The following is a 26,670-nucleotide window of genomic DNA, read 5'->3' on the forward strand; positions in this document are numbered from 1 at the left end:
ACTTGTCCCTAGCAATCTTCTTGTAGTGTGCCACATGCGCTATAATTCTGAGTACCGCTTTCCCAGCCTCCCAGAACAGGAACGGGTCTCCAGTGTGCATCTCATTTTCTGCCGCGTACTCTACCCACCAATGACTTAAGGCCTGTGCAAACTGTTCGTCTTTAAGAAGATAAGAAGGAAATCGCCACGTTCTGTCCGCACCCCTCGGAAAAGTTGGCGCTATATCCACTCCCACCGGTGCATGATCCGATATCACCAAGTCATAAATGTTGACATCGGTGATATTCGATAGAAGCCCATTGGTGACAAATAGATAGTCCAAACGTGACCACGAACGGTGGGAGTGGGAATAGTGGGTAAATTCCCGCTCTGCAGGCCTAAAATGTCTCCATGAATCATAGAGGTTTGTTGCCTGTGTAAATGACTGTAAATAGAGCTCCCTTTGGAACTGTGAACCTTGACCCTCTCTCTTTCTGTCTTCTGATGTATACATGACAGAATTAAAATCCCCACCTACAATAATCGTTTGTGATGCATCTCCCTGTACAAGGGCAGTGAAGTGAGTAAAAAAGTTTGCTTTGCCCGTCTGCGGGCCATACACATTATATATGCTGATCAAACGGTCCCCTTCCTCCACTAGAACATTTTGCAGCATACCCTCGTCATCCTCCCAATGTGACCTCACCGACAGTGCCATTCTCTTATGAATCAGGATTACCACACCTCCCTTGCCAGCTACTGCCGGCGAGCCCCATACAGCTCCCACCCACATTTTCTTAAGTCTGATAAAGTCCTCCTGACGCAGGTGCGACTCCTGGAGCAGCGCCACATCCGCTTTCAATTTTTGCAGATGCCGGAGCACCATGGAACGCTTTCCAGGAGACCGCAACCATTTAACATTCCATGTAATCACTTTCATAATACAATATATAAGCTACGGTTGTTAAATTTCATGACATAAAACATTTCTTTGTAGTAGTAGAGAAGCATAATGTCACGATATCTCAAGTATTTCCCAAGACAAGTACCAAATTGTGTCCCATGAGAGTGAACCCATCCTAGAACAATCCCCAAAACAAAAATATAACATATAGAACCCACAATGTAAACTACAACTAACGGAGACTGTAAAAGCCCCCCTGAGCTCACAACTTCTAGTACTTCACTTTTTTCGCGGATAGGTTGCAGGTGCTCATCTCCCTGCCAGAAACTCCTATTAGAATCCAGGAGCAATAAAAAGCAAGAGGAAGAAAAGAAGACAAAACTCAGCCCGAAACAATAGCAAAGACAATCAGAAGAACAGAAAAAACAGAGCCAGCTACATCCGGGGGGGGGGAGGTGGTAAAGGGGGACAAGGAAGGGATGGGGGGGAAGGGGAGTGGGGGATGGGGGGAGGTATCAAAGGAAAGAAAAAAAAAAAGAAAAAAAACAGAGGATAGTCTTGAGCGTGAAGAAGACAGGAGGATACAATAACATAGAAGAAGAGGAAGAGCGCTGACTCTGAGTGAACATAAAACAATTTGTTACCCCTCCAATAGCCTGGGCGCAGTCCATGACTCATCAGTATATAGATATAAAGTCCCTGTAGCATAGTCACTGAAACTTTTCCGTATTTATGCAGAAAAATATGCGGCAAAAAGAAAACATGAATGGGGAGAAGAAAGAAAAATAAAAATGAACATGCTTGGCCCCCCGTCCAAAAACAGAAGAACCAATCCAGGTACGTTGGTGTGTTGCCGCGAGAAACGACCTTCCTGTAAAGATCCAGGGATCCATTTGTCCTCAAAGTTCACAGAAAGTTGCCTGACTTCCCTTTGCAGAGAGAGGGAAGATTTGGTAAAACAATATCCATCCATCCAGATGTGATCACTCCATTGCCTCCAAAGGCACCGGTGGGCTCCTGTGGCGTCTGCGTTTGTAGGTGTCATGCGGTTCAGTTGATGTCGTAGTCACCCTGAGGTTAAGGGCTGCTTGTGCTTCCTCCGGAGTACGGTAGATCTCTGTCGATCCATCTTGCTTGAAGATGCGTAGGGTAGCTGGATATTGAAGGGCAAACCTGCGCTGCTGCGCCACCAGTTGTGAGCATATAGGTGAGAACGCCTTGCGCTTCTTCGCTACCTCGGCCGAGAAATCATTAAAAAGTAGAACACGGTGGCCTCTTACAAGCAAAGGCGATGACATCTTTTTATATGTTGTCAAGATCAATGCCTTTTCTGCGTAATTCAGATATTTTGTGATGACTTGTCGCGGACGCGTATCGCCCGAGGAGGAGGCAGACGGTGATGATGATTTCAGCGCCCCCAACCTATGGGCCCTTTCCACCATGAACCGTGCATTAAGCCCCAGCGCTTTTGGCAAGTCCTCAGCACATATGGTAGGAAGTAAATGCGCTGGGATAGATTCCGGTAGTCCCACCAGCCGCAGATTGCTCCTTCTGGAGCGGTTCTCTAAATCATCAGCCTTTTCCTGCAGTGCCCTTGTAAGCCTCAGAGACTGTTGTAATTTCTGGTTAGTCGCCATTACTTCCTCCTCCATTACGCCCACTCTTTCTTCTAAATCGGCTATCTTAGCCGTGTGTAATGTGACTTCACCCTGGACATTTTTGAGTGATGCCGAGATAGTATCATTCAGCTGTTCTTTTATACCAGGTAGCAGTATTTTAGTTACCTCAGCAGCTAGTTGGGCAACCAGTGCCTGAAAAGTGATAGGTAGACCGGGAATCACAAAATCTCCCTGACCCTGGGTTAACGGAGATACTTGTCCCACTGTGGAAGGTATGGGAGGAGGTGTGCAGTCCTCTTCAGTGGCGCGAAGCGTCGCCATCTTCCCCACGCTTACCTCACCCCTAGATGGTGCAGGTGTCGTTGCACGCTGGCTCTGTCCGTCACCGCCGCGGCTGAGGAAACGGTCCATCCGATCCCTCGGACCTTCAGTGAACCGTAGGTGAGTAGGCAATGCCTAGATAATGGCTGATATAGTCGGCGGGAGCGGGTATATGTTGCGTTCGGGCCGGAGCTCCGTCTCCCCGCTGCCTACATCCGCGCGCCGGAACCGGAAGTCCTCACTCCTTCTCTTCTGAGACCTGTAGTGCGCCAGCAGAGCACTTTTCACCCCCATATGGGGTGTTTTCTGAATCGGGAGAAATTGGGCTTAAAATTTTGGGGGACATTTTCTGCTTTAACCCTTTGCAAAAATGTAAAATTTTTGAGAAACCAATCATTTTAGGTAAAAACTGTCACGATTCGGCTTACAGGTAGTGGATCCTCTGTGTCAGCGAGGGATTGGCGTGTACCGTGCTAGTGGACCGGTTCTAAGAGGCTACTGGTGTTCACCAGAGCCCGCTGCAAAGCGGGATGGTCTTGCTGCGGCAGTAGCAACCAGGTCGTATCCACTAGCAACGGCTCAACCTCGCTGACTGCTGAGAAGGCGTGGGACAGAAGGACTAGGCAGAGGCAAGGTCAGACGTAGCAGAAGGTCGGGGCAGGCGGCAAGGTTCGTAGTCAAGATGGATAGCAGAAGTTCAGGTAACACAGGCTTTGGACACACTAAACGCTTTCACTGGCACAAGGCAACAAGATCCGGCAAGGGAGTGCAGGGGCAGTGAGCAGATATAGTCTGGGAGCAGATGGAAGCCAATTAAGCTAATTGGGCCAGGCACCAATCATTGGTGCACTGGCCCTTTAAGTCTCAGAGAGCTGGCGCACGGGCGCCCTAGAGAGCGGAGCCGCGTGCGCCAGCACATGACAGCAGGGGACCGGGTAAGTGACATGGGATGCGATTCGCGAGCGGGCGCGTCCCGCTGTGCGAATCGCATCCCCGACGGCCATGTCAGAGCAGCGCTCCCGGTCAGCGGGACTGACCGGGGCGCTGCAGGGAGAGAGACGCCGTGAGCGCTCCGGGGAGGAGCGGGGACCCGGAGCGCTCGGCGTAACAAAAACTATATATATTTTTTTTACATATGCAAAAGTCGTGAAACCCCTGTGGGGTATTAAGGTTCACTTTACCCCTTGTTACGTTCCCCAAGGGTTCTAGTTTCCAAAATGGTATGCCATGTGTTTTTTTTTGCTGTCCTGGCACCATAGGGGCTTCCTAAATGCGGCATGCCCCCAGAGCAAAATTTGCTTCCAAAAAGCCAAATGTGACTCCTTCTCTTCTGAGACCTGTAGTGCACCAGCAGAGCACTTTTCACCCCCATATGGGGTGTTTTCTGAATCGGGAGAAATTGGGCTTCAAATTTTGGGGGGTATTTTCTGCTTTAACCCTTTGTAAAAATCAAAAATTTTTGAGAAACCAAGCATTTTAGGTAAAAAATATATATATTTTTTTACATATGCAAAAGTCGTGAAACCCCTGTGGGGTATTAAGGTTCACTTTACCCCTTGTTACGTTCCCCAAGGGTTCTAGTTTCCAAAATGATATGCCATGTGTTTTTTTTTTGCTGTCCTGGCACCATAGGGGCTTCCTAAATGCGGCATGCCCCCAGAGCAAAATTTGCTTCCAAAAAGCCAAATGTGACTCCTTCTCTTCTGAGACCTGTAGTGCACCAGCAGAGCACTTTTCACCCCCATATGGGGTGTTTTCTGAATCGGGAGAAATTGGGCTTCAAATTTTGGGGGGCATTTTCTGCTTTAACCCTTTGCAAAAATGTAAAATTTTTGAGAAACCAAGCATTTTAGGTAAAAATATATATATGTTTTTTTACATATGCAAAAGTCGTGAAACTCCTGTGGGGTATTAAGGTTCACTTTACCCCTTGTTACGTTCCCCAAGGGGTCTAGTTTCCAAAATGGTATGCCATGTGTTTTTTTTTTGCTGTCCTGGCACCATAGGGGCTTCCTAAATGAGGCATGCCCCCAGAGCAAAATTTGCTTCAAAAAAGCCAAATGTGACTCCTTCTCTTCTGGGACCTGTAGTGCGCCAGCAGAGCACTTTTCACCCCCATATGGGGTTTTGTCTGAATCGGGAGAAATTGGGCTTCAAATTTTGGGGGGTATTTTCTGATTTAACCCTTTGTAAAAATCTCAAATTTTTGGGAAACCAAGCATTTTAGATTTTTTTTTTTTTTTTTTTTTACATTTGCAAAAGTTGTGAAACCCCTGTGGGGTATTAAGGCTCACTTAATTCCTTGTTACGTTCCTCAAGGGGTCTAGTTTCCAAAATGGTATGGCATGTGGGCGGTTTTAGCTGTTCTGGCACCATAGGGGCTTCCTAAATGCAACATACCCCCCAAAAGCCATTTCAGAAAAACATACTCTCCAAAATCCCCTTGTCGCTCCTTCGCTTCTGAGCCCTCTACTGCGCCCGCCGAACAATTAACATAGACATATGAGGTATGTGCTTACTCGAGAGAAATTGGGCTACAAACACAAGTAAAAATTTTCTCCTTTTACCCCTTGCAAACATTAAAAAATTGGATCTACAAGAACATGCGAGTGTAAAAAATGAAGATTTAGAATTTTCTCCTTCACTTTGCTGCTATTCCTGTGAAACACCTAAAGGGTTAACACACTTACTGAATGTCATTTTGAATACTTTGGGGGTGTAGTTTTTATAATTGGGTCATTTATGGGGTATTTCTAATATGAAGACCCTTCAAATCCGCTTCAAACCTGAACTGGTCCCTGAAAAATATTGAGTTTGAAAATTTTGTGAAAATTTGGAAAATTGCTGCTGAACTTTGAAGCCCTCTGGTGTCTTCCAAAAGTTAAAACTCGTCAATTTTATGATGCAATCATAAAGTAGACATATTGTATATGTGAATAGAAAAAAAAATGTATTTTGAATATCCATTTTCCTTACAAGCAGAGAGCTTCAAAGTTAGAAAAATGCAAAATTTTCAATTTTTTCGTCAAATTTTGGGATTTTTCACCAAGAAAGGATGCAAGTTACCATAAAATTTTACCACTATGTTAAAGTAGAATATGTCACGAAAAAACAATCTCGGAATCAGAATGATCAGTAAAAGCATTCCAGAGTTATTAATGTTTAAAGTGACAGTGGTCAGATTTGCAAAAAAACGCTCTGGTCCTTAAGGCCAAAATGGGCTTGGTCCTGAAGGGGTTAATGAAATAATGTGATTTAAAAAAATCGTGTGGTATTGCCGCATGTGTAAATGTCCAAACTATTAAAATATAAGGTTAGCTAAACCTGCACGGTCGATGGCATACATGTGAAAAAAATACCAAAGTCCAAAATTATGAATTTTTGGTTACTTCACATACCATAAAAATATTAATAAAAAGCAATCAAAAAGTCCCATCAAAGCAATAATGGTACCAATAAAACTACAGACCACGGCGCAAAAAATTAGCCCTCAAATAGCCCTGTATGTGGAAAAATAAAAAAGTTATAGAGGTCAGAAGATGACAATTTTAAACATGCTAATTTTGGTGCATGTAGTTATAATTTTTTTAAAGTAGAAAAATAAAATAAAGCCTACATAAATTGGGTATCCCTATAACCGTATGGACCTACAAAATAAAGATAATGTGTTATTTTTACTGAAAAGTGCACTTCGTAGAAATGGAAGCCCTAAAAAGTAGCAAAATGGTGTTTTGGCTATATTGCATCTTCTTTTAATGTTTATGTTTTTTGCAATTGACATGTATTATATGTTTGTGTAGCATGTGTCTTTTTTTCTTACCTGTTTGTGGGCCAGGAAGTTCTGTAGTTCTGTGTTGGATCTCTTACTGTTGTCCACATGTTAGGATTAGGCTGTGGACAACATGTCATGGCTTTTTTTTCTCTGTTCTTTCAGAACTGCATGAGAGAAAGAAGCCACTTCCCCTCATCTCCCCCTCCTGGTGGTCACAGGTGTGCATGGGAGAGATAAGCCACGCCCCTCATCTCCCCCTCCTGGTGGACACAGGTGTGCATTAGAGCAAGAAGCCAGAGCAGGGGGAGAGAGGGGACATACTTCTGAGGATGCAGGTCTGCAATGAAAGAAGACAGGGAAGATAAGAGTGTTATCTGAAGGGGAGGATAACAAAGTGCATGGGCTGGGGATGTATAGACTGCAGGGGAATAAATCTCGGACTGGGGATGATTTTTATGTGTGAAGGGGGGGGGGGGACTCCTGAATGACACATGCTGGGAGTTGTAGTCCCTGTTACATGTGTGTGTTTGCTAGTGTTTACAAACCAATGTTCCTCCAGCTGTTGCAAAACTACAACTCCCAGCATGCCTGGACAGACTTTGGGCATGCTGGGAGTTGAAGTTTTGCAACAGCTGTAGGCACAGTGATTGGGAAACACTGGCCTAGCCTATTCAGCATACACATCATTTTACACCAGTGTTTCCAAACCAGTGTGCCTCCAGCTGTTATAAAACTACAACTCCCGGCATTCCCTGACAGTCTTTTGGCATGCTGGGAGTTGTAGTTTTGCAACAGCTGGAGGCACACTGATTGGGAAACACTGGCCTAGCCTATTCAGTATATTCCAAACAAAGTGCATTGTTTCCCAACCAGGGTGTCTTCAGCTGTATCAAAATTACAATTCGCAGCATGCCCGAACAGCTTTTGGCTGTCCGGGCATGCTGGTAGTAGTAGTTTTGCAACACCTGGAGGCACCCTGGTTGGGAAACACTGGTGTATGCCCTATAGAGGTGTGGTGAACTACAACACCCAGGAGACTACAGAGGCAGCATGCTGGTGTTATACCACAGACTGAAGACTCCTGAATGACACATGCTGGGAGTTGTAGTCCCTTTTGTGTGTGTATGCCAGTGTATCTCAACCAGGGCTGATTATATTAGTGTGCTGTGTATAAGGGGGCTGACCCGGGAAAATAGAACGGAAATAGAGTAGCCTAAACAACAAGAATAGAAATGAAACAAAACAAATAGGGTAAGTCAAAAATGGAAAAACATGTTGACCACCGGAGTACCCCTTTAAGGTGAAAATGGGCTGAGTCCTTAAAGGGTTAAAATAATAAATTTTTATTGTAATTTGTATAATTGCAGTAAAATAGCACTTTTTATGCTGCAATTTTGGGAACAATTATGGGAACACAAAATAAACACATTGGAGAGCCTTATGTCTACGATATAGCTTGATCTCTCAGAGATAGCAGCAGTATACAGATCTGGGTGGGGAAAGGAGGGTTCTGTGAGCTAGCAGGAACGATCTTATAGGTGATGATGTCATCCTGTAGTTTGTATGAAGTCAGCTGACCCAGACTACTTCATCCGACACATTAAGTCATGTAACTTTCTGTGAGTCAAACTGGTGATTACATGACCAAGTTAGAGAGACGAAACTCATAGATGGCGCTGTGCTGGAATGAAATAACCCATAGGACTAGTGATAGTGAAAATACTTCTTTAAGTTTCATGAAGCTGTGATATTGTGTGCATGAGTTGAATCTTATTTGCCACTTGCATTGGTATTCTAATAAAAATTATACTTCTTAATAATATGATTACTGTATAATTGATGAATTAATTGAAGAAAATATACCATGGACATTACTCTAGCCCTAATGCTTCTATGAAATGAATGAGGGGCTCATACAGATGCATGAAGGCTCTGTCTTAGAGAATAGAGAATAAACACACCAGTAGGGGGCGTGGCCTAACCTGAGCAGTCGCATGTCGGAGTAGCTCCTGCTCTAAGCCCGTGATTTCAGCCTCCTGTGTATTATCCTGTGACCCTGCCTACCTTCATCTTGTTCCTGATGATGGTCAGAACCAGCAGAACTGACCAGACCCATAACCGGGACCACTCTGCCATAGAGCGGCTCCGGGACTTTGCACGAGACGCCAGCCAAGATGGTGCCCGCGGCTCTGGGGAGGGAGGAGAGCCTAGCGTAGGTGCTGCAGCCTCCGGGGCGCAGGCGATGTCTGTACCGGAACCCACTGTTACGCCAAGCGCTCCGGGTCCCTGCTCCTCCCTGGAGCGCTCGCGGCGTTCTCCTCTCTGCAGCGCCCCGGTCAGACACGCTGACCGGGAGCACTGCACTGACACTGCCGACGGGGACGCGATTCGCATAGCGGGACGCGCCCGCTCGCGAATCGCATCCCAATCCACTTACCTGTCCCGATCCCCGGCTGTCACGTCCTGGCGCGCGCGCGCCAGCTCTCTAAGATTTAAAGGGCCAGTGCACCGCTAATTGGTGCCTGGCCCAATCAGTGTAATTAGCTCACCTGCTCCAGGCCTATATTACCTCACTTCCCCTTCCCTGCATGGCCGGATCTTGTTGCCCTTGTGCCTAGTGAAAGCGTTTCCTGTGATTGCCTTACCAGTGTTTCCAGACCTTCTGCCGTTACCATTGACTACGAACCTTGCCGCCTGCCCTGACCTTCTGCTACGTCTGACCTCGCCTCTGTCTAGTCCTTCTGTCCCCCGCCTTCTCAGCAGTCAGCGAGGTTGAGCCGTTACCGGTGGATACGACCTGGTTGCTACCGCTGCAGCAAGACCATCCCGCTTTGCGGCGGGCTCTGGTGAATACCAGTAGCAACTTAGAACCGGTCCACCGGTACGGTCCACGCCAATCCCTCTCTGACACAGAGGATCCACATCCAGCCTGCCGAATCCTAACACCCACTCCAGACCTCACGCTGAAGAAGCAAGTCACGGGTCAGCTTCTCAGCGCCATTACGTCATGCCAGACCACCCTGACCGGTAAGATAGAGGAGGGGAAAATAGATGTCGGGCTGTTGCGGCAGGACATGCAGACTATGCGTGGCCATATTACTGAGGCAGAGGGCCGGGTGTCCACCTTGAAGGACACTATAGTTCCCCTCCCGGCGCTGGAGTCTCAGCTTGAGCAATGTCGCCAGAAAAACGATGACTTGGAAAATAGACTGAGATAGAATAATGTCCAGATAATCGGACTTCCGGAGCGGGTGGAGGCTCAGTCACCAGCAGCATTTGTGGAGAGGTGGTTCCGTGACTTATTCCCTAATGCGCCACTGTCGGTGGCCTTCACTGTCGAGCGGGCACACCAGGTCCCTGCCCTGCCCCCCCCTCCTGGAGCACCACCTAGACCCCTCCTTGCCCGGATTCTTAATTGTGATGATCGGGACTTGATATTACACTTGGCAAGACAGCTTCGGGACATTAACTTCAATAATGCCAAGGTCTCCCTGTTCCCGGACTTTCCAGCTGATTTGCAGAAACGCAGAGCTACCTTCACGGCTGTGAAGGCAAGATCGAGAGACCTTAATATTGCCTACTCCATGGCCTATCCGGCCCGCCTGCAGGTTGTGGACGGCAACAGAGCCATATTCTTTAACTCTCCTACCGAGGCAGACGACTGGGTATGAAGGCAGAGGCGTCCTTCACCCTGCTGATATGTGGAACTTTCCCTTCTGGACGTTTCCTAAGACCTTACGGGTGGCCCTTTATTTAAGACCTCATTTGTGGCGTCTTTTACCTTATTGTCTTTCCTTTCTTTGTTTTTTCCCCTTTGCCTCTCCTCTCTCCTCTCCTCCTCGCTCATCCCCCCCCCCCTGCCCTCCTTCCTTTCTTTCCTCCTCCTGGCCCTCTACCTTCTTTCCTTCTTCCCCTCACCCTCTTGTCCTACTCCTCACTTCCTTCTTCCTTTTCCTGCCTCTCTTTCTCCCTCATTTTATAGCTCTTCCCCCTTTTCTTTCTCCTTCTGGCCCTTTTCTTCTTGTCCTCCTTCTCCCATTCCTATCCTCCCTCCCCCTCTTCCCTTAATAACTTGCTAGCCTTACAGATGTCGTCTTCTGGCTGTGTGCCCTCCTAGATGAGTGCGCTGGACTTACCGAAACGGACTGCTTGACGTTTAACTTTAGTTGGTTCATTATTACTGTTGGGGATAACTTAGGCATATCCATCTTCCTCCCCCGTTTGCTTTATCCTTACTAGGTGATGAGGAGCGGCAGTTGGATACTCTACATATATGACATTACGGGCTCTACCCCTTAATAGAGCCACTTTCACTTGTTCTCCTTTCGGATAGTAGGGCCTCTATAGGAAGTTTACTGTTTATTATGCCGTTTAATTGTTTGTCTCCAATGTTTATGGGGTTCCCCTTTGCACTGATTAGACGACAGGCCCTTTTATTCTATACTACTGTGTTTTCAGGCCTCGGGTAAAGTGTATTTCAGTATTTGTCATGGAGGTCTATTTTGGTCTACTCTGCTTTTCTTTGTGAGGGTTATCTACCAGCAATATATGGATGATGGGAGAATGTACCTTAATGTCATGGAATGTACAGCAAATGGGTGCTCCTAAGAAACGGGCCCTGATTTTTTCACACAACCGAAATTTAGCCCTCAAATTGTATGCTTGCAAGAGACACATCTGTGGGTGCAGTGGCAGGCCCACTCTTTCCACACTTCCTTTTCCCGAGGTGTTTCCTTTCTGCTACACCGCTCATTGAGATGGGAACCGGTTACTACAATTATAGATCCTCATGGACGGTATATTTTTGTCCATGCTTACATCAACAACGAGCCGTTTGTTCTTATGGGCATTTAACCCCCCCCCCCACCACAACCCCTACCACTTTGGACGTTATCCATTGAGCAGCGGTGTTTGCGATTACTTATCAGGCAGCTAAATGTAGGTGTTTTGGAGATTTCAACATGGTGCCCCAGAATGATATAGATCGTCATGGAGCAGGGGCGGGGATTCCATCCTCATTGTCCTCTCCCTTGTCCTCATTGTTGTCTGAACTGGGGTGGGTAGATGTTTATTGAATCCACTTCCTCCATAGTCGTACGTACTCCTGCTTCACACTAGGGCACAACTCCCTCTCCTACATAGATTTAGTATTTGGGAACCCGCTACTTTTGAATATTGTGTCGTAGATAGCTTATAAACCTATAGCGATTTCGGATCACTTCCTATGATTGTTAAAATGGCCCTTACATTGACAAATGTCCCCCGTAGGTGGAAGGTGAACCTATTTTGGTTGACACTTCTAGGCCCAGTAGACAGAATCCCGGATCAATTGCAGGCTTTTTTGGAAGTACATGTAGACCATGGGGATCAGGGTGTATTATGGGAAACATTGAAGGCTTACTTGAGGGTCTGCCTTAAGTCAAGTATCTCCTATTTAAAACGTGAATCCTCTCGTACGGAGGAGGACCAGGCATCCAGATGCTCAGAACTAGAGGCTAGATATGTAGCGGACTCCTCGGACGCCAATAGAGAGGCATAGTTGTCAATGGTTAGGATTTATATGCAACACTTAAATGAGAAGATGAACAGGAAACTCTTTTTTTACCAAACAATTTTACTTTGAGATTGGAAATCAGTCAGGGAAATTACTGGCTCACATAGTTAGACAGAATGAGGCCTCGCCCCCTATTCTGAGGATTCGCTCAGAAACGGAAGAGGTGTTGATTGCCACTGATGCCCTTGCCCGACGTTTTACTAAATTTCATAGTGATTTATATGAGTCGAGAGCCCGATAAAGCACGGAGGACCTGGTATTATACGTATATGAATGGAATCCAATTTCCATCCTAATTCACTGATGATAGGGAACTTTTGGATGGGGACATTACAATGGAGGAGATTGAGGAGGCCCTCCGGGATATGGCGAAGGCAAAGGCCTCTGGAGGTCTATCTTGCTTACTTACCTCATCTTTTACCCCCCTTGCAGTCCATGTTCAGAGAGCCCTTTCGGTCTGGTTCCTTGCCTAGGTCTCTCTATGAGGCCACTATTGTGATCTTGTTGAAACCTGATAAGGATCCATTAGATTGCGGCTCCTACCACCCAATTTCACTTCTGAACATGGATTACAAAATTCAGATGAAAATTCTAGCAAATAGACTTAATAAAGTTATACTCTCTATTATCCATGCCGACCAATCAGGATTTATGCCAGGTCGATCAACCACTGACAACATTAGACGTGCCCAGACAATTGTGCAGCTGGGTTCTGCCATTGGTGGGGACTGGGCCTTGACGCTGTTGAATTGCCATATCTCATGTCCGCATTGAGGCACTTCGGTTTTGGCGAGGGCTTCATCCGTTGGATCTCTATTCTTTACGCTGCACCTACAGCCCAGGTATTGGTGAATGGGACTTGCTCTCCTTCCTTCTCCATTGGGCGGAGCACTAGACAGGGGTGCCCCCTGTCGCTGCTCTTGTTTGTGATGGCGGTGTAGCTCCTGACTATTCGTCTAAGACAGTACACTCTGATTCCGGGCATAGATGTGCGGGATAGGGAGGATAAAATAGGCCTTTATGCAGATGACCTTATTTTATTTCTTAGGGACCCCAGTATGAATCTAAGTTAGACATATTTGGTGACTTCTCCGGTCTCCGTATAAATTGGTCTAAATCAGTCTTTCCCCCGCCCCGTGGCCTGCTACTGTCTGTGGCCTAAGGGTGGTGGATACCTTTAAATACCTGGGGATGGTAATACATAGAGACTCTAGTCAGGATTTCTCCTGAAATGTCTCCCCTCTTCTAACTCGTTAAAGATAAACTCAAGGTCTGGAGCTCTCTCTGTTGTCTGTTCCTTGCAGGATAAACCTAATTAAAATGATAATACTGCCCAAATGCCTGTATATCATACAACATGTCTCCACTCCTATTCCCACTTCGTTTTTTATGTCCCTGCATTCGTTGCTACCCTCCTTTATTTGAGGCAATTCTAGATCCAAATTGAAACTGTCCACTCTGCAGAGACTGAAAGACATGGCAGATATGCTTTGCCTGATTTTTTTTTATTTACGTGTATTACTTAGCGGGACAATTGGGCCTTTTGCGGTCTTGGTTTTTGTCCTCCGCCATGCCAAAGTCTGAGCATCATTTGGACCATTTTATTAATACGACTGACCATCGGGTATGGCTGGAGACCCCGTCCGCTGTTGGGCGGCGGCTCTTGCCGATCCATAGGTTAGCTCTACAGGTTTGGCGGGTGGCCAAAATGATTTACTCATTCTCAGATGTTATGGCAGACTTGCAACTCTGTGACAATATAGGTTTCTCCCATCTGTCCTCAGATCTGGACCCACAATTCTGGAAGGAGCACAATGTTTTACATTTGAACTCGCTCTATGAAAGCAATACGCTCAAGTCCTTTTCTCAATTACAGGATGAGTTTGGCCTCCCTAGAACATCTTTTTTTAAGTATTTACAACTGCGGCATGCCCTTGCTAGTCAGTTTCCTCCATCAGGCCCCTCCATCTCGGAATACCCATTGATTGGGGTGAAAAAATCTCAGGGTCCTAGGGGGCTCATTTCTGTGTTGTATACCCATTTGATCACCACTAAGCACAACAACATGCCTCTGGCGTCCAGGGACTACTGGAGGTCCCATCTGCCCTCCTTAACTGATGAGGAGTGCCAGGAGGTGACTTCTTCCCATACACTGGTGTCTCCAGCAGCTAATAATAAAATGGTTCAGCTGTATATCATTCATGTTAGTTATTTAACGCCCCTCAGGTTACATCCTATGGGTAGGTTCCCAGATAATAATTGCCATAGATGCCATGCCCCTTGTGACGATTTCTGGCACCTCATGTGGACTGCCCTTATGTTGCTACATTTTGGCAAGATGTTATATCATTGTTGTCTACGCTACTCTCTATTCCTATTCCCCTACAACCAATGGTATGTCTGTTTTGGATCCTGTCTGAGGAAGACTGGACTCACCATGTGTGTATCTTCTTGTTAGAGTCCCTTTTCCTTGCACCGGAAAATGATTGCTATGAGATGGATGGGTCCAAGACCCCCTACTCTGTCTGGATGGAAACGTATGGTGAATGCTACTATCCCCTATGAACAACTGATTTTTAAACACAGGGGGTGCCCTGGCAAGTTCGATAAAGTGTGGGGTATGTGGTGCTCTTCCTCCTTGACCCAATACACGGTCCTTCCATTTAGAAACATTCGGGACGCCCTGATAGCTCAGTTTGTACGATAACGTGGGATTTACCTTGACACACTTGTATTCTAGAGTGCACTTCCCAGCTCATATTCCCCTCTTCATTGAGTACATTCCCATTATTAGTCTTTACAAACTCGATCATTTGTACATTATGCTCTGTGTTTTATGATCTCCACTTCTTGACCTATCCCAACCGCTACTATAGACCTATATTGGTGTACTCTATGCCTGAATACCTGCTGCTTTACTAAATCTTTCTACTGTGTAGGAACCGCTATATATATATATATATATATATATATATATATATATATATATATATTGTATTTTATACTCTTTTTTTTTAGTTCTTTTTTTTCTTGTTATTGTTTATTTTATCCCCAGTTTGGGATATTGTCGTACTGTAAACATCATTGTATGACATCTGTTTCTGTTATTGCTTTTCACTTTTCAATAAAGTGAATAAAAAAAAGACAACAATACACCAGTAGCTTTTTGCTACCTTGCACTCCTTTGTGGCTTCTTTGTTCAAATTTTATAATATAAGACACTAATATCCATCCCATGATTGTTCCTTAAAGGGGTTGGGCCATCTTGTAAAGTTATCCCCTATCCACAGGCTAATCACAGGGGGGCCGTCTGCTGTAGCTCCCCACAATTTAAAGAACTGGTACCCCAGTCTCCTGTAAGAATGAGAAGGCAGGTTGCACATGTGCACCACTGCTCCATTTATTCTCTATGGTAGCTTCTAGAAACAATTGAACACTGTTTATAGACAATGAATGGACCAGCGGCACACATGCCTGACTTGCTGTTCCATTGTTATGAGACTAGGGTCCCCATTCTCAAGATCACCAGGGGTCTGACCACTGGGGCCTATCCTGGGGATAGGGCATAACATTACAAGATGGCACAACCCCTTTAAGTAAAAGCTTAAAGTGGCTTTCAGCACTTCATGTAATGTGCTTCAATGCAATGTACTACAGTAGGAGTACATGCAGGTGCATTCACAAGGAAGGACTTCTTTGTGATCACAACAAGAATAGAGTACATTGCATTAAAGCAGGGAAAGCCTGGTTTTATTTTACAGTTTGTGTATTTTGAAAGACTTTTGCCAAGCGGCAAATTACTTCTGTTAGCACTTCTCAACAAGTGACTGTGTCCCACTATTGTTCAGTCCTTCAATTTGGAAACTGAGAAATGTAACAGTATTGTCAGCTGCATATTCTCTTTTGGATTCAAATACAATAAAGTGTAACAACATTTTACATGTCCTAGGGCAAGCATGTCAAACTCAAAGGCTAACATGGGCCAAAAAAACAAGGTTTAAGTTTATGTGGGCCGCAGCCAAAAAAGGACGTAGTAACGCTGGCCCTTGAATTCTGGGAGCGTGACGTGAGCGAACGTCAGTACGAGGCCCCCACATTAGGTTGGCAGTATAGTTCCCCCACATTGGGTTGGCAGTACAGTTCCCCCACATTAGGTTGGCAGTATAGTTCCCCCACATTAGGTTGGCAGTATAGTTCCCCCACATTAGGTTGGCAGTATTGTTCCCCCACATTAGGTTGGCAGTATAGTTCCCCCACATTAGGTGTGCAGTATGGTTTCCCCACATTAGGTGTGCAGTATAGTTCCCCCCACATTAAGTTGGCAGTATAGTTCCCCCCACATTAGGTTGGCAGAATAGTTCCCCTTCCCCCCATTAGGTTGGCAGAATAGTTCCCCTCCCCCCATTAGGTTGGCAGAATAGTTCCCCTCCCCACCATTAGGTTGGCAGTATAGTCCCCCCCCCCATTAGGTTGGCAGTATAGTTCCTCCCACATTAGGTTGGCAGTATAGTTCCCCCCACATTAGGTTGGCAGTATAGTTCCCCCCACATTAGGTTGGCAGTATAGTTCCCCCCACATTAGGTTGGCAGTATAGTTCCCCCCACATTAGGTTGGCAGTATAGTTCCCCCACATTAGGTTGGCAGTATAGTTCCCACCCACATTAGGTTGGCAGTATAGTTCCCCCCACATTAGTTTGGCAGTATAGTTCCCCCACATTAGGTGCAGTATAGTTCCCCCACATTAGGTGCAGTATAGTTCCCCCACATTAGGTGCAGTATAGTTCCCCCACATTAGGTGCAGTATGGTTCCCCACATTAGGTTGGCAGTATAGTTCCCCACATTAGGTGCAGTATAGTTCTCCACATTAGGTACAGTATAGTTCCCCACATTAGGTGCAGTATAGTTCCCCACATTAGGTGTAGTATAGTTCCCCCACATTAGGTTCAGTATAGTTCCCCCACATTAGGTGCAGTATAGTTCCCCACATTCCCCCACAGACATACAGCCTCCAGCCATATACAGTGTATGGCTGGAGGCTTTATGCCTGTGTACTGCCCCACTTCAGTGATCTGACCACCACTCCTCCGGTGCGGCCATAGCAGTATGTCCCAGGACAGGAGGAGCGGTGTTCTGAGCACCGAAGCTGACGTGCCACTGGTCCCTTACCATGCTGGCCAGCACGCATCTTCCACCTCCATGTTCCTCTCCTCCATTGCTATGGGCGCACGCACGGGACATCAGTGACGTCCCGGCGTGCGCTATCTCCCGGCGGCCCCTGCGTTTTTAAACTTAACGCGGAACCGCTGAGAGTTGACGGGGGTATCCCTGTGTCCCGAAAACATCTTTTGGGACACGGGGATGTCCTCCACTGCAGGGCAAGCACCGGCTCTGCTCGGGCCGCATGTTTGACACCCATGTCCTAGTGAGTCTGGGTATTCAGCCCTCCATTGATCTCTAGGACCAGCGGTGAGATGTGTGTCAAGCAATAATTCTTCCCACTCTGTGCACTTTTCAGGACACAGGCCCATGGACTTTGTATTGAAGTTTGTCTCCTGTCGTGTGGACAAAGCAGGGAGTGAATGTGTTTAGTGTGAGCTTCTCCCTATTTGTTATAAGAGTTGGTGGGGGTCTAAACACCCAAACCCCCACCAATCAAAACTTTTAACATACCGTATTTATCGGGGTATACCACGCACCGGCCTATAACACGCACCCTCATTTTACCACGGATATTTGGGTAAAAAAAGTTTTTTACCCAAATATCCATGAAAAAATGAGGGTGCGTGTGTGCGCATGTATACCCCAATATACCCCCAGGAAAGGCAGGGGGAGAGAGGCCGTCGCTGCCCGCTTCTCTCCCCCTGCCTTTCCTGGGGTCTAGAGCGCTGCTGTCGGCCCTTCTCACCCCCTGGTTATCGGCGCCGCTGCCCGTTCTGTCCCCCTGACTATCGGTGCCGGCGCCGATAGCCAGGGGGAGAGAAGCGGCGCCGACAGCCAGGGGGAGAGAAGGGGCAGCGGCACCCATTGCCGGCGCCGCTGCCCCGTTGCCTCCCCCCATCCCCGGTGGCATAATTACCTGAGTCCGGTCCGCGCTGCTCCGCTGCTCCAGGCCTCCGTCGTGCGTCTCCAGCGTCGTTGCTATGCGCGGCGTGGCGCACTGACGTCATGCGCCGCGCCGTTCAGCGCATAGCAATGACGCCGGGGACGCACGACGGAGGCCTGGAGCAGCGGAGCAGCGCGGACCGGACTCAGGTAATTATGCCACCGTGGATGGGGGGAGGCAACGGGGCAGCGGCGCCGGCAATGGGTGCCGCTGCCCCTTCTCTCCCCCTGGCTGTCGGCGCCGGCACCGATAGTCAGGGGGACAGAACGGGCAGCGGCGCCGATAACCAGGGGGTAAAAAGGGCCGACAGCAGCGCTCTAGACCCCAGGAAAGGCAGGGGGAGAGAAGCGGGCAGCGACGGCCTCTCTCCCCTGCCTTTCCTGGGGTGTATCGGCGTATAACACGCACACAGACTTTAGGCTAAAAAATTTAGCCTAAAAAGTGCGTGTTATACGCCGATAAATACGGTATATACCTAGGACATTTTTTTGACAGTGCCCATTTAATTCACTGTTAACAAAGTTGGGGCATTTTTGTTATTTGAGCCGTTAAATTCTAGTTACACCCCTTTAATAATAACACAAAACATGAGCATAAATGCATTATACAATTTTAATTTTTGAGGTATAGTCAGAAGGACAGTTGAAATCACAATCCTTTACCAAGTCTGCTAAATTTGTTTGCAGAAATAATGTAAAATAATGTTTAGTCAACAAAAGTAGATGAGTTCAATTGTTTTATTAAAATTGCTGACTTACCAATAACTCAAGTTTAACAACATTGTTTACATGTATATGCATTTACTCAGTATACAGAATGATAGATTCAATTGTTAAAGTTTATGTAGATCTTCACAACCAGTTTTTTCATTGTATCAATGGCTCTATAATGACATATGAAGCAATATTGCAAAAGTTCTTAAACAAATGGCAATCATTTTGTTACCCCCATGCAAACTAGGTGTCTCCATGGTAACAGACAACATCCTGCAGTCATATTTACTTCCATTACTTTATGCTAATGTCTGTTTGGTAGATTGACAAGAAGTAAAGGAAAGATGGAAGGAAGTATGGCTGAAGTACCATAATGTATAGGATCTATTTGTTGTCTGTAACCCTTGTGACACATAGGTCTGTGTCAGAGTTGGAGAAACAAAATGGTAGGAAATTTTTAATTACAACCTATTGTAAAGTGACATCATTTTTATTTTAGACACAATGGAACAAGAAAATCTTTTGCAAAGGTAGACAACCAAATGTAATCCAATAGCTAGCAATTTGCACAAGTGCCTTGAAGAGAGAAATATATATATGTTATACTGTATAGCACCGAGAAATCATAGTAAGCATGTTACGTACACAGCCTGGTTACACCCTTAGGCTATGTTCACATGTACAGGATCTGCTGCATATTTTTGCTGCATATTTTGTGCAGCTGATTTTGCTACCCATTGAAGTTAATGGGTAGCTAAATCAACTGCACAAAATATGCAGCACAAATATGCAGCAGATCCTGTACTAGTGAACGTAACCTTAGGGTGCATTCACACGCTGGATCCGCTGCTGATTTGAAGGTATGGATCCGCTGTTGTAAAATCCACAGTTGCAAATTTTACAAGGCAATCACGTTTTTGAAATGCCAATCAAAAATACATTAAAGGGGTAGTCCAGTGGTGAAAAACTTATCCCCTATCCTAAGGATAGGGGATAAGTTTGAGATCGCGGGGGTCCGACCACTGTGGCCCCCTGCGATCTCTCTGTACGGGGGCCAGGCTCTCCGGCCAGATAGCGGGTGTCGACCTCCGCACGAAGCGGCGGCCGACACGCCCCCTTAATACATCGCTATGGCAGAGCTGGAGATTGCTGAAGGCAGCGCTCCGGCTCTGCCATAGAGTTGTATTGAGGGGGCGTGTCAGCCGCCGCTTCGTGCGGAGGTCAACATGCCCCCTTCCTGCGGGCTGTCGGGGCCCCGTACAGGAGATCGCGGGGGGCCCCCAGCGGTCAGACCCCCCACGATCTGCAACTTATCCCCTATCCTTAGGATAGGGGATAAGTTGTTCACCACTGGACTACTCTTTTAAAATTGCCTTGTCAAATTCACAACTACAGATTTTACAACTGTGGATCTGCAATTGTGGATCCACCATTGCAAATTTGCAGCAGTCCCAGTGTGTGTGTGTGTGTGTGTGTGTGTGTGTGAATGCACCTTTAAAGTGTATCCCCGATGCTGAATTGATTTTTTTAAATAAAAATATTACTATAATGCAGCACTGCATCATTGCATTGTGAATTCAATTCCCTACCACTGCTACATTTAACGCTGCATGAGGTGACAGAGGTTCCGCCTTCGCTCCATAGCGTCCATGTCCACTGCAAAACCCAGTGCCATAGAATCCCATTACACTGGGTCTCAGGCTAGAGACAGGTGCTATGGAGGTAGAGAAAAAAGCTGCATCTCCTAATGCGCAGCTACTAGCTTCAGAGACATTGGAGGTACACTTAAACTTTTTTGTGTGCTCACTCATCTAAATGGCTTACAATGAAAAAAAGTACATGTTCTGTTTTATGTACACACATTATCACCTGTAGAAAAGTATATGCAAAAATATAATTTTTTATTTTATAATTTTTGTTCTAACTAGGAAATATTTGTTCTAACAAGAGAAATATATTTATCATTACCTACTGATGACTTATTCTATCTATAAAACTATCAATTTCTCACCCCCTAATTCCTCAAGAATTTAAATAGGCATTGTGATTATAGTGCTTTACTTACACATCCATTATCACAGAATCCATTGTTTTAATGGATCTAAGACACATATACATAATAATAATGAACAAAATGATTTTACTTCATCGAAACCATTGCTCCTCTTTACATATTCATGATATACACATACATTTCAGATGGTTTGAAGTAAATCTCTTCCTACTGGCTTTTGGGTAAAAAGTAAGGAGAATACAAGTTCATACAACTTGCTTTTTTTACACTTCGTATCATAAAAAAACAGTAATGTCATCCGAAAATAACATGAAAGCGGATGTATTCAGCATTGGTATGACAAAGTCTAACAAGCCCCAAACAGCTGTGATCCAGCTAGAATAAATGGTTTAGGATCCAAAACATTATATAAATGGATCTACTCCTTCATTCTAAAATAAAGACTAAACTCCTTGTCAAATGAATTTAACTGCTTCTTTTCTTAGTAGCGCTGCGGAATCTGTAGGTGCTATATAAATAAAATTATTATTATTATAATTAGAAGGCAATGTTGTACCTTATGGGCTATTTATGTAAGGCTATTTGGTCCCTTATAATCCATTACACCATAAGCATGCCTGTTATCTTGCATAGTGTTGGTATAAGTCCACAATTTCAGTGTCTCATTGGAGACCAAGTGTAGCCTGCTTTTGGCTTGACAAGCATGTTTATCTAACTAACCATGGACTCCAGGTATTGGCATGTGCCCAGGTGACTAGGTAGTTACGCAGACAATTAGTATGAAATGGATCAAGGAATTAAATAAAATAACAAATAAGCAGTACTGAATCATCGTAACTCCGTTGGCCATTCATTTTTAGATATGAATCAATAGATCAATTGTTAAACTTTTACTTTACATTTTTTTTTATGAAAATCATAAAAAAGGGGGAGTCAGATCTGAGCAACCACCCAAAGCTTCTGATGCAGATGTACACAGCACAGTCTACTAAAATGGATAGAGATTTAGGGGGAGATTTATCAATGTCGGTGTGAGCTAGAAATCATTTAAACCATGTCAGTGCTTTCTTTGTTTTGTATGTATCAACCGTACGCAAGCTTGTTGATAAATTTTGCTCAAACATAGACATTTCTTCATATTTCTACCGTCCGACACATTGGTACGTGCACTCCTCTGTGTTCTATATTTGCGCAAAATCTGTTGCCTTTGCGCAAAGTTTTAATATCTGAACAAAAAATCCGCAATAGTAAATTAGTGTGTAAAGCATTTTTCTTTCAACGGTATGCAAACACGTAGAGAACATCGGAAAATATTCTATCAAAAAAGACGCACAAAAAAGACGCACAAAAAAGACGGAATGAAAGTCACTGTGCAAACTTTTGCACAAAAAAATACACAAGAAAAAGGGGAAAACTCAATGATAAATGTCCACCTTAGATCTTATCTAAGGTAATTGGGCATGCATTGTAATGAAAGCGTGAGCCAAAAATAAAACTTAGATGGACCCTACGACTTTGACTCCTTATAACAAAAAAACACAATTATCTGCGTTAATGCATCTTTTATTTTCTTTTACTGGAACATTCCTGAAAGGGTAAGTAAAAGTTCATGACTGTTTGGTACAGCTAAGTGCTACAGCTCCCTTCTCAATGTATTCATTGCCTGTGGATATGCATTCTGAGTTGCCTAGGGAACCATCTGCCTCGTAACAACATATTTCCAGGTTTATTTTTCATGTCTTTTACCTATAATATTTATTTTAAACCCCACATTTTTCTGAGGTTGGCTCAGGTTCTTTACTTTCACAGGGACTTGTGTTTTTTGTTCCATCATCAGAAGGCACAGGGCTTGCCTCTTCCACGGTTGCAGTACCTTCTTCATTATTTGTTGGAGCACTTTCTTCAGCTGGGGCCCCTGATGTTTCCCCTGCTGGTTTAGTTTCATCAGGGGGCTCTGTTGGAGCCTCCTGAACTTTCTCACTTGGAGATTCATCTTGGCTTTCGTCACTGTCTTCACTTGAGCTGCTACTGGTTTCTGGGTCTTTTTTTCTACATTTCTTAATGGTTTCTTTGGGTTCCTCTGGGACTTTTTGATCATCTTTGATGCTGGCACCCTTGGTTGGAGATTTAAGGTTCTGAGCAGCATTGATAATATCTGCTTGTAGCTGTTTGGTTGAGTCTACAACCTCTTCTGTTTTAGTAGCTGGTGCTTTTTCAGGAATCTCATTAAAGGACCTTACTCCTCCATTTTTGTCATCATGGTTCACATATTCTTTGTGAGAGAATGAGGAAGGGTAATAGGCAGATGCTTTGTGTCTATGACTCATAATCACTGCTGCACACACTATAAATATCAGCAAGATGACCAAAGAACCCACCACGATAATGAGCAACATGTACTCTTTTAAAAACTGGGTTACGTTATCCATGAAATTGGTAGTTGTGCCATTTCCATACTTTGTAGAGTTTTCTGTTGTAAGTGCAACCTGATCAAGGTTCTGGGTAGGAGAAACTAATGTTGTGCCTTCCCCTTCTCCACTTCCATATTCAGACTCTGTGGTATATCGAGCCAAAGCCATGGGACAAGTAACAGCAAGGAAAATGCATAGAGTCATAAGGAATCCCATGGCCATTCTGTGTTCAGTCACTGTTAAGAAAAAGTGATAGCAAAAAATTGAAGTGATAGCTAAAATAAGGACTTATATGCAATAAAAATATAATACCGTAATTCCAAAAGTGCATATAAATAAGATAAAAGGCAGCAGCCACATGACAATTTTCAGTCTATTTCTCTACCATATGGAAACCAAGTGCAGTTTTGTTTATTAAATGTAGCTGGAATTAAATATTACTGCAAAGCTAATTCTCTAACCTAAATGTGTAGAACATTTCAAATGTAATTTTATATAGCTTTTTTTAATGTTGTATGCTACTTCTGTTATATAGATAAAAGTAAAATATGCTCTTACAAAGTAGTTGTTAACTTTATTACTTTTTGAAATATTTTTGTAGTGTGGTAGTGTTATTTGTTTTGGGGAAAAGGGTAAACTTTATATCACTTGGATTGAAGTCTTAACTCTATTTTAGATTTATTATTAAATGCTTGTCCTACAGTGAAAGGTAGATGGGCTGTATAGTCTTACTGCAAAGTTATAGGCCTTCACATCAATATACTGCTAGTTGAATAAGCCTGTAAATCCTCTATGGAAAATGTTCCAACTCAAATACATTTGAGTAGAGGAGCAAATTGTAGCCCTGCCCCTTTCAGATGCTGTATGCTAACAACATCTGGGCTCCGTCTGCCCTTTTGTTGTAAAGTACTGTCCCTAGAGACGCCAGATCCCAGGCTCACAGGTTAGGAAGGAGAAAATATTCCACATCTGGAGGAAGAAGGGAGGTGTGTCTGCCATTTTAGTGTAGCTTTCTGATTTAGAAAGTCAGTTTTTGTTTTCCATTCACAGTGTTTAGACTCTAAAAATTTAGAGGAATGATAGATGCCACAATGTAACACAATGTAAATGCTCTATCTATTCTTCCGTAGCACAACATACAGGACAAATGTATGCATTTATATTTTTAGAAATATTCTTTTAAAAAGTTACATAGCAAGGTTGAAAAAAAAAAAGAAGTCCATTAAAGTCATCCTCATATGAATGCATATAACACCAAGATATCTCCCACCCACAGATCATTATTGCAAATAATCATACAGATTCAATAGATACGTTCTGATTTGCGACTTAAACCGAGCATTGTAAATTGTACCTATAATTCAACATTTGATTCCATTTTTTCCATTTTGTAGGGGAGCAAACCAAAATGTTATCTTTAAAATACCAATAACCCAATAGAACCCTAATGGACACCAATATTCATCAATGGGAACTGTCAACATTCATTGGTATCTTTAGATATAACTTCTTATGCATGTATTAAGGTAAAAGATGGACCGGCAGACTCACCACTTTTCTTACTTCTTTATTGCGTTAGCAGTACAAAAGCATACTCACAACTTCGGGGTACAGGGATGTGCAGTGGGGGGACAGACAGGCAACAGATTCCATTTCGTACGGTTCACCGTGCTTCCTCCGGCCATGGCCGGAGGAAGCACGGTGAACCGTGCGAAACGGAATCTGTTGCCTATCTGTCCCCCCACTGCACATTCCTGTACCCCGAAGTTGTGAGTATGCTTTTGTACTGCTAACGCAATAAAGGAGAAAGAAAAGTGGTGAGTCTGCCGGTCCATCTTTTACCTTACTACATGCATAAGAAGTTGTCTATCTACTATTGACCAGAGCACCATCACCTTCACATACTTATCCAGGCATACTACATCGAGTCTACTCCTCAGGCAGCATTACCGTGCTTCTTGTATTATATCTTTAGATTTAAGCATGACATTTTTCCATTACAAATGTTAGTTAACAAACACAACGAATAGTTGGTATGAAAGTAAGAAACATTCAGAAAAGACAGTATGATTCAAGCTTAATATCATATTTAAGTTGTGCAGATGGTATAAATCAATAAAAAGACTTTCATGACATACAGCAAATAATGGTTCATATAGGATGTTCAATTGCACAGTAAAACAAGTTCACTTACCAAAGGCTTTTAAATTCCAGATAATAAAAAACTGCCTGCAAGCCACACGCCAGCTGTGTTTTAGGACACCTACTTAAGTAGTATGCTGTTAAATACCGTATATACCGACATATCCCTTCCCCTATGGCCGTGTGATTTGTTACAAGTAAGAGGAGAGAGCTTGATAACTTACTGTATGTCCCAGGCTTGTAATTTCCTGCAGGCTCTGCTGCTATGATAGCCAGTCTCCCAACTCCTTCTAATGCAGACTGTTTTCATTAAGGGAAAGAAAAGGGGGGGATGTAGGCTCAGCCCTTAAAAAATAAAATCCCTCCTGCCTTTTCTGTGCATCCTTCTGGATCCAGAGGCGGAGACATTTAACCCCCTTGCTAAGAAGGGGGAAAACAGAACTCATTTACTTTTTCTTTTTTATTTGTACTGAGAATATTTAACCCTTCTGTTAGGATTTCTTACCTTCGGCAGACCATTATCTGGAGTAACTTTTAAGCATTCAAGACTATGAGGTCTGTTAGTTGCTGCATAATATTTTAGCCAATGCACAAAAATGAAGTTTGACAGTCATATTTTCAGCTTGTAATTGAATAAAATGTCTGTTTTGTTCCAAACAACATATAATGAGCACCCGCGGACAAGAAACACAGCATTATATTGGTATCATTCTAAATTAAATATAGAAATAGACAATGAAGACTTTTTGTTTCAGATCATTTACGATATCATTTATCCAGATGATAGGGCCGTATAAAGACCAAAACACAACATATGCATTTTACTTAAATTTTTAAATGGTTACACCAGATTAACCGCTGGAAAAGAAACCTGTATGAAGGATTGGCATAGTGTCAAGTATCCACATACACTCGAAAGTGAAGCCACACTACAAAACCAATGTCCTTAGGCTATTTTGCATTTGTAAGTTCTAATCAGCTAGGTTTCTTTGCACTTTTATTTTCCTTTTAAGGAGGAACAGTTGGCACTTATGGCAAATTTTATCCATGAGCAGCACAGGTATAACAATCCTATTAATAAATTCTGTACTGTTAACCTGCTCTGAATATTTATAATACAGTTGTATTTCAGCTGTC

The 26,670-nt window shown here is 44.2% G+C and overlaps 1 protein-coding gene across 1 annotated transcript; it reads right to left on the minus strand.

Moving 5' to 3' along the window:
* Positions 1 to 20,259: 20,259 nt before the first annotated feature.
* TMEM119 (transmembrane protein 119) lies at positions 20,260 to 25,933 on the minus strand. Its single transcript, XM_056528800.1, has 2 exons — positions 25,758 to 25,933; positions 20,260 to 23,627 (listed from the first exon to the last, which is right to left on the minus strand). Coding segments are annotated over exons 1-2 (888 nt in total). The 5' UTR covers positions 25,759 to 25,933; the 3' UTR covers positions 20,260 to 22,740.
* Positions 25,934 to 26,670: the final 737 nt, after the last annotated feature.

Source organism: Hyla sarda, chromosome 1, assembly GCF_029499605.1.
Source record: "Hyla sarda isolate aHylSar1 chromosome 1, aHylSar1.hap1, whole genome shotgun sequence".
NCBI classification, from domain to species: domain Eukaryota; kingdom Metazoa; phylum Chordata; class Amphibia; order Anura; family Hylidae; genus Hyla; species Hyla sarda.